Below are 9751 nucleotides of genomic sequence, written 5' to 3'. Positions count from 1 at the left end.
ACACACACACACACACACACACACACACACACACACTGCCAGCTATCTAAATATACACTATGTGTGCAGCATGCATGCATGCACACACACGCAGTTGGAATACGGCTCTTCCAGTCCGAAGCTTAAATTACCCAGCAAGCTCTCTTTCCCCATAAATACAGCAAAAATCACAGCTACAATTACTGTCTATATATTTACACCACCTGCCTATAAGGGAACATAATCATGTCCATCCTAACCTTAACCTACCCCTAAATTAAGAGCAAAACATTTTCGATTTCATACATTTTCCCAATAAAGAGCCTTTTGACTTGGCAGCTTGGCCTTAGTGGGAACCAGAGAGATGGTGATATACTGTAGCTACAAGCTGGGTGGAAGCTACATGTAGCATGGTTGCCCCATATGGTCATGCTTGAGCAAACAAACTGCCGTAACGAAGGTTAAGGCTTTAGAAAGAGTAGGCTGAAGCACACCCAAGTTTGGCATCTCGGCTACGGTTGAACTAGCCTGGTCCCAGATCTGTTTGTGCCATCTTGCCAGCTCATATGGTCATTGTCATGCCAAATGAACATCGCAACAGTTTGGCGTCCAGGCTAGGGTTGAACAGGACACGTCAAAAATCTGCTCCATATGTCCCTGGATGGTACTGCACTGAATGAAAGCTAGTCCAGTCAACAGTGCTTTAGCAAGCAAACTCCTCTAACAACCACTTCACCCAGGTTTGGCTAGGGGTGGAATCAGGACAGGCTCCAAGATATAGCCCTGGATGGTACTGCTGCACTGAATGCCTGCTGAACGATGACATGATTTGTTTAGTGAAGTCAAAACACTTCATCACTTCTCACCTCCTTTAGAGGAGATCCTCTCTTTAATAGTTACCAGCTTTCCTCCAGACCTGGGTTCAAACACTACTGGAAATAATTTCAAATACTACATGATGTGCTAGATTGAGCTGGTCTGACTTAATGGGCCAATAGACTAGTCCCAAAAGTATAAACCATCACAAAGACATCTGGAGGCATCACAAAGACATCTGGGGACATCACAAAGACATCACAAAGACATCTGGAGGCATCACAAAGACATCTGGAGGCATCACAAAGACATCTGGAGGCATCACAAAGACATCTGGAGGCAGTTTGACATAAACAAACAATCAATCTTTGGGGACATCACAAAGACATCTGGGGACATCACAAAGACATCACAAAGACATCTGGAGGCATCACAAAGACATCTGGAGGCATCACAAAGACATCTGGGGACATCACAAAGACATCACAAAGACATCTGGAGGCATCACAAAGACATCTGGAGGCATCACAAAGACATCTGGAGGCATCACAAAGACATCTGGAGGCATCACAAAGACATCTGGGGACATCACAAAGACATCACAAAGACATCTGGAGGCATCACAAAGACATCTGGAGGCATCACAAAGACATCTGGGGACATCACAAAGACATCTGGGGGCATCACAAAGACATCTGGGGACATCACAAAGACATCTGGAGGCATCACAAAGACATCTGGAGGCATCACAAAGACATCTGGGGACATCACAAAGACATCTGGGGACATCACAAAGACATCTGGGGACATCACAAAGACATCTGGAGGCATCACAAAGACATCTGGAGGCATCACAAAGACATCTGGGGACATCACAAAGGCATCACAAAGACATCTGGAGGCATCACAAAGACATCTGGAGGCATCACAAAGACATCTGGGGACATCACAAAGACATCTGGAGGCATCACAAAGACATCTGGAGGCATCACAAAGACATCTGGAGGCATCACAAAGACATCTGGGGGCATCACAAAGACATCTGGAGGCATCACAAAGACATCTGGGGGCATCACAAAGACATCTGGGAGCATCACAAAGACATCTGGGGGCATCACAAAGACATCTGGGGGCATCACAAAGACATCTGGGAGCATCACAAAGACATCTGGGAGCATCACAAAGACATCTGGGGGCATCACAAAGACATCTGGGAGCATCACAAAGACATCTGGAGGCATCACAAAGACATCTGGGGGCATCACAAAGACATCTGGGGGCATCACAAAGACATCTGGGGCATCACAAAGACATCTAAAACCAAACCGCCGTCGGTTTCCCCCAGATTTCATTGTGATGCAGTGAATGTCTGTCAGATCCCCAGTGTTAACTGAAATGTAATGCTGTGTGTAATACTGTGTTTAACAGTACTCCGAGACCCATGTATACATTAGATTCACACCCTCGATCCGGTCCAATTACCAGCCTCATTGTGTTTCTGTCTGTCCCAAATGCCACCCTTTCTCCTACATAGTGCACTACTTTTGACCTGAGCACTATGGGCCCTGGTCAGAAGTAGTGCACTATAAAGAGAATAGGGGGCCATTTGGAACACCAGCTGTGTGTTAGGATGTTAGGATGAACCACTGCTCTGCTCGTTAAAGTCTACTCTACCATCCAGCATGGTGTTAATGGGAGTGGTGCTCCTTCTCACGTTCTCCAGAGAGACTTCTGAAACCTGTCAAGAGGGCTGAGATGATGGGGCTTTCTGGTTTAACTATTGCACACTTATCAGGTCCTCTTGATGAATATGAGAGTGTGAGTGTGAGTGTAAGTGTGTGTGTTTCCAAAGCCCTGGGTCATGAGTTCCAGACATGTGGACCCTTCACAAAGAACCCTTAAATGAGCAAACTGAAAACATTCCAGCAGGTTTTTACTTCAGTTTCACAATGTTCTTTATCCAAACGCATCGAGAGAACTAAGGAATTCAGTCATTTGAGTAGCAGTTCATTTCTAACAATGGTCCCATTGCCAAACGCATCCACAACCTGAAGTAATATTCCATGGGAGTGCTGTCCTGTTGGTTAAAAGCAGGAGATGTCGTCAGAAAGGTTCTCCAGTGTCTGACAGATTGACACACCTGAGGTAAATATTGTACTGGAGGGTTCAAACACTTGGACTGGAGCCAGTTATCCTCTCTCACATTGATTCAGCAAACACGCTCACAGTAAATAGACACACACACAGAGACTCATGTACACAATGCCCAAGGCCACGTACAGAAAAATCCATATGGAACTTCCTTTAAGACAAAGCGCATGATGTCAGTCGGCACAGAGGCCTGTGAAACAGTAATCCATTTATAAAGGTGTCATAGCCACACACACACACACACACACACCACACACACACACACACACACACACACACACACACACACACACCCTCTTTGGCAGTGAGCTGTCCTCCAGGTATTTACACCCGGGCGGTGGGCGCTGAGCGGTGTGTAATATTTAATCTGCTGGCTAGAGCATGTATTGTTTTTCCAGCCAGTCTCTGTTTACAGAAGACAGAGGGAGACTAACACAGGGACTATAACACTAATGACATCTCTGTTTACAGAAGACAGAGGGAGACTAACACAGGGACTATAACACTAATGACATCTCTATTTACAGATGACAGAGGGAGACTAACACAGGGACTATAACACTAATGACATCTCTATTTACAGATGACAGAGGGAGACTAACACAGGGACTATAACACTAATGACATCTCTATTTACAGATGACAGAGGGAGACTAACACAGGGACTATAACACTAATGACATCTCTATTTACAGATGACAGAGGGAGACTAACACAGGGACTATAACACTAATGACATCTCTATTTACAGAAGACAGAGGGAGACTAACACAGGGACTATAACACTAATGACATCTCTATTTACAGATGACAGAGGGAGACTAACACAGGGACTATAACACTAATGACATCTCTCTGGGAGGTCCCCTTGATGTCTGCTGCCAAAAAGTGAGAGAATAATTTCTCAATGTTGCACACACACACATACAGGAGGGTTTGCGTGTGCCTCCTCCTCATTCCTGCTGGTTGTGATGGAGTACCATTGGAAAGGAAAGGAAAGGGGGTACCTAGTCAGTAGTACAACTGAATGCTTTCAACTGAAATGTGTCTTCCACATAACTCAACCCCTCTGAATCAGAGGTGCGAGGGGCTGCCTTAAATCAACATCCACGTCTCCCGCGCCCGGGGAACAGTGGGTTAACTGCCTTGCTCAGGGTTGATTGGCCAAAAGCTGGGACTGAGATGCCATCGTCAACAACTCTGATAAATCCCAGTAAGGAAGTAACCAGAGGTCACAGAGGTTCAAGGTCACACCAACAACACCATTCCTAATGTTTCCCTTGGTTCCCACGGGTAACTAACTTGTGTACAGTCCTAATGAATCAATACTTAGATAAATCAGGAGAAGGGACAGTGGTGAGAGCTTTGGGCCAAAGCCACCATGTTTTTCAGTGGGACTAGGTCATATTTCCCCTAGGTACAGATCTGGGATCAGCTTCCCCTCAACCAATCCTAATCTTAACCATAAGTGAAGAAAATTCACAACTGAGCAAAGACCAGCATGTAGGGGCAAGTCCACCCTACACCATCCCACCACAGAGTGGGGCAAGGCAGACTGACAGGGCAGCTTCCAGAGGGAAGGGTCAGGAGGTCGGCCATTATAAATCAACATAGAGGAGATGGAGAGCTGACCGTGCCTGTAGTTCTCCATCTTGTGAAGTGTTAGAGACACACAGAGTAACATGCTTTAACCCTCTGATACCTGGTCCAGCAGGCTAACCTCTGCTGAACTCCAGGACAAAGTCAGAGAGCCAGGTCACAGTCATACAGAATGCATCACCCCTGTCCTCTGTTAATCTACCCATTCATTCTATGAGCTCTGTCAAGCAGCATACATTCACTGGATGGATGGCAATGAATGATGCTTCTGGTTAGTTCTTGTGGGTTAGAGGAGATGTGGAGTCCAGTATAGTGACTTACCTGAACAGGTGTCAGCTGGGCTCTGGGGTCAAAGACTCGCAGCTTTTTGTCCTAGAAAACAAAAAAAAGGAAAGATGTGTATTGGGGTTACTTGGAAAATGACACAGAAGTACTGAAGTACTTAAATGAACGCTATAAGACAATGTTGACAGATCTTTAGATTTGAATCAGAAGCCCAAACTGATTGGTCCCTTTCTTACTCTTCTAAATCATGACAGGCATATGGAACTGAACAACACCAGAAAATGTTAGCATGGTCTTAAACAGTGCAACACAGCCTTCTCCTGGTATTTGTAGAAGCCAACCATGATTACAGTGAACCACTATAAAATCTTGAAATAACTAACCCACAGTCCATGAAATGACTGACGATTTCATTTCAGCAGACACCAATACACTCACTGGACAGTTTATTAGGTACAACACTCCATTCACAAAAATGGTTCACTCCTACAGATAATGAGTCACGTGTCTGTGTCTGGCTGTATAAAACAGGCAGACAGGCATCGAGTCATTCAGTGGGCAAAACCAGTGGCCTAAGCGACTGAGCGTGGTATGATCATCGGTGCAAGGCGTGCACCGGTTCCAGTATCTCAGAAATGTCTGGCCTCCTGGGCATTTCACGGCGCAGTACAATAATAACGGCAGTACAACTCATCAGTCCTTGTCACAGATGGACTATTGCAGCAGACATCCACACAGGGTTCCACTCCTATCAGCTAAAAACATGAAGAAGTGGCTCCAGTGGGGACGTGATCACCAATAGTGGACAATTGAGAAGTTGAAAAACATTGCCTGGCCGACAAACCCTGGTTCCTGTTGCATCATGCTGATGGTGGAGTCAGGATTTGGCGTAAGCAGCATGAGTCCATGGCCCCATCCTGCCTGGTGTCAACGGTACAGGCTGGTGGCGGTGGTGTGGGGAATGTTTTCCGGGCACATGTTAGGTCCCTTGATACCAATTGAGCAATGATTCCATTACCCAAAGAATTCAGGCTGTTCTGGAGGCAAAGGGAGTTCCGACCCGGTACTAGATGGATGTACCTAATAAACTTTCCTCGGAGTGTATTAAAAACTAAAATATTTTTTAAGTGAGAAGTAGGGGGGGATTGGTCTGAAGCCAAAAAAAGATAGGAAATTCACATGAGCATCACAATGCCTACTCCATTCATGCTCTGCCAAGGTTTTCCAGCACATAGATACTGTAGTAGATCAAAGCTATGTTGGTCTATTGTACTTCAAACAATGTGAATGCAGGTTGCTTAGGATTCAAACTTTCTCTGACTATATCACAGGAGCCAGGAGTTACGGCAGACTATGTTACTGGAGCCACAAGGTGTTCCTGACCATGTGGTCTCAACCGGTAAAACTCTGGGCCCTGTATATGTATCAGATCTGACTGATCCTCAGCCCTTTTCCATAGAACATCTCAGAGTAGGAGATGCTGATCTAGGATCAGGCCCTACCTGTCCAAATAATGGTAGTCATTATGATCTAAAAGGAAAAACTGATTCTAGATCAGCAGTCCTACTCTGTGACGCTTTATGAATCATAGAGTAGTAATTCAGTGATCCGTCCTTGCCCTATTGTGTCCCCCCCAACCGCCCTTTACCCCCCTTCACTTCACCCCCACTGGCCCTCAGCATACGGCAGTAATCAGGCCAGACAATCAGAGAGGGGTTCCTCTGTGATTGCGAGGAAATGGGAACCGGCTGTGGCCGGGGACACTCCTGTCCTGGTGTGTGTGTGTGTCACTCAATATGACACAGGGCTCAGATATCAGTGAAACACTGATAGAAACATACAGCATAATAACAGGTAACAACTGTAATAACCCTCAGACCAAACAACCCCCACCAAGACATCAACGCATGTCAGAAAGAATCAGGGCAATGACACTGACTGATACAAGGACTCAGGTTTTTGTGCACTTACACAGTGAAAGCACAAACACAACCATAAAACAGACAGGCAGACCAGGCATTAACCTTTCTGTGAGACACACACACACCCCAGCTGAAATCAAAGTTGAAGAAAGTGATTGTTGAGAGGAAGTGGTTCCCCTGGCCTTGCCTTCAAAGACCCAGTTCAAAGTGGGTGTGTGTTTTCCCCCAACAGTCCCCACTATGGATGATGGATTTATTTGCTGTTCACTGCTTGGAATAACAAACAGGGGTTATTCTAAAGCGCTGTGTGTGTGTGTGTGTGTGTGTGTGTGTGTGTGTGTGTGTGTGTGTGTGTGTGTGTGTGTGTGTGTGTGTGTGTGTGTGTGTGTGTGTGTGTGTGTGTGTGTGTGTGTGTGTGTGTGTGTGGTGACAGCCCACCCACAGGTTAGTGTAGCCTAAGGCTGTGGCATTGGGCCTCTGTGACCCAGGCTGAAGCAAGGGGTTAGAGACCACAGTGTCAGGCCCTGTCCCAACAACACACAGACCAACACACACACAGCAGGGAAAACACAGCAGACAAGGCAGGGTGGACAGATCATCAACCATCGCCTCTAGAGACTGGCTGCCCTTACTGACCTTAACACACTACACACCCGCAAACACACACACACACACCACCCTTGTCAAAAGAGAACTATTCAGTGTTCTAACAACAAACAAAATCATCCACCGGAGGGGAAACTATCTAGCCGCAAACAGCTGGATGAATGTCAGTCCCATGCAATGTGCCCACTAGTATAAACAGCTGGATGAGTGTCAGTCCCATGCAATGTGCCCACTAGTATAAACAGCTGGATGAGTGTCAGTCCCATGCAATGTGCCCACTAGTATAAACAGCTGGATGAGTGTCAGTCCCATGCAATGTGCCCACTAGTATAAACAGCTGGATGAGTGTCAGTCCCATGCAATGTGCCCACTAGTATAAACAGCTGGATGGGTGTCAGTCCCATGCAATGTGCCCACTAGTATAAACAGCTGGATGGGTGTCAGTCCCATGCAATGTGCCCACTAGTATAAACAGCTGGATGGGTGTCAGTCCCATGCAATGTGCCCACTAGTATAAACAGCTGGATGGGTGTCAGTCCCATGCAATGTGCCCACTAGTATAAACAGCTGGATGGGTGTCAGTCCCATGCAATGTGCCCACTAGTATAAACAGCTGGATGAGTGTCAGTCCCATGCAATGTGCCCGCTAGTATAAACAGCTGGATGAGTGTCAGTCCCATGCAATGTGCCCACTAGTATAAACAGCTGGATGGGAGTCAGTCCCATGCAATGTGCCCACTAGTATAAACAGACACACTCAAACAGTCCCTCATAACCTCCTGACAATAACCTATTGGCTTTAAACACACACACGTGATCCACCCTCTCATAAACACACAGGTGGGGTGGCCACACTCTCCTAACACAAACACAAGTGTGTGTGTATGTGTGTGTGTGTGTGTGTGTGTGTGTGTGTGTGTGTGTGTGTGTGTGTGTGTGTGTGTGTGTGCGCGCAGAGACTGCAGCTGTTTAATCAAAGTGGCATAGAACGAAAATCATTCTCAAGCTGCTGTTAATGAGTTCAACCCTGCTGTATAGCTTTCACACACATGCACACAGCCAACCTCCCCTTTCCAGTTGTCCATGGCAACTCCCCACAAAAAACAGTGTCAATCCCCAGTGACTGACAGTCCAGACTGTGTGACATCAGGAGGAGTTGGGTCACACACTGATAATAACTAATAATATTTCTTTATCATGGGAGGGAGTGTGTGTGTGTGTGTGTGTGTGTGTGTGTGTCTATTAAAACGGAGCTGGATAAAAAGTATATCCAATATGAAGAGAAAGGGGAATATCTGCTCACTGTTTTGATGTGGAAAACCCACATTAACAGAAGCTACAAGACTCCATAGAGGTCATACCTGCTGCTGTAGAAGCTACAAGACTCCATAGAGAGGTCATACCTGCTGCTGTAGAAGCTACAAGACTCCATAGAGAGGTCATACCTGCTGCTGTAGAAGCTATAAGACTCCATAGAGAGGTCATACCTGTTGCTGTAGAAGCTACAAGACTCCATAGAGAGGTCATACCTGCTGCTGTAGAAGCTACAAGACTCCATAGAGAGGTCATACCTGCTGCTGTAGAAGCTATAAGACTCCATAGAGAGGTCATACCTGCTGCTGTAGAAGCTATAAGACTCCATAGAGAGGTCATACCTGTTGCTGTAGAAGCTACAAGACTCCATAGAGAGGTCATAACTGTTGCTGCAGACAACAGCATGGGGAGAAAGTGAAAGAGGTTGTTCAGTACATGAAGACAGAGGTAGTGAGAGAGGAATGGGATAGGAACTGTTTCTCTTTTTGGAGTAGGATTGATGGAACAGGTTAGGGAAGGTGAACTGCAGTGTTTAAAACCAGTCTGTTACAGCCCTTGATGGAATTATGCATCTCTTGGCCCCTACATCTGGGTAGTGTGTATTAGAGCACATCATAGCAAAACGTTATGCAACGGGAAACAAAACTGAGCGTCTCTTATTGGTAGTTTCCAGTCGCTCCGCTTTCTTCCATTTAGTGCCTAATGAACACACCCCAGGACTGTTATGATGAGTGCTGCTCGCTGGGTGACGGATGGATGGTCACGGTCTCCCTTCATCTGACGTAGCGCACCCCATGTTCACCCATTTGGGTGAGCCAGGCCTCAATTGAACACACGTACAGGGCCTATTTGCTTAAATAAAGGGTATTGGAGAGATTGAAGGGCCCATTGAGTTAAATTACACCCCAGGTCTCAGACAACTCAGAGAAGCCTGAACCCCCAGACGCTCTCATCTAGTGTCACATTTCTCCTCCACTCTGTTTTTCCCTTTCTTTTTCTGCCTTTCGCTTTTCTCTTTCTTCTCTGTCCATCTCTCGGTCTCTCTTTCTCCGCCCCTCCTTAGGAAGGCTGCTGCTCCG

General features: G+C 46.3%; 1 protein-coding gene across 1 annotated transcript in view; it reads right to left on the bottom strand.

Annotated features, from left to right (window-relative positions):
* Window positions 1-9751, bottom strand: part of coro7 (coronin 7) — a 374383-nt gene that overhangs the window by 255721 nt on the left and 108911 nt on the right. The window contains 1 exon segment of the mRNA XM_046304112.1: window positions 4867-4917. Within this exon segment, the coding sequence (XP_046160068.1) occupies window positions 4867-4917 (51 nt within the window).

Source organism: Oncorhynchus gorbuscha, linkage group LG16 (genome assembly GCF_021184085.1).
Source record: "Oncorhynchus gorbuscha isolate QuinsamMale2020 ecotype Even-year linkage group LG16, OgorEven_v1.0, whole genome shotgun sequence".
In the NCBI taxonomy this organism is placed as follows: domain Eukaryota; kingdom Metazoa; phylum Chordata; class Actinopteri; order Salmoniformes; family Salmonidae; genus Oncorhynchus; species Oncorhynchus gorbuscha.
Note: the sequence above shows the minus strand (reverse complement) of the source record. Positions and strands in the feature narration are given on the sequence as shown.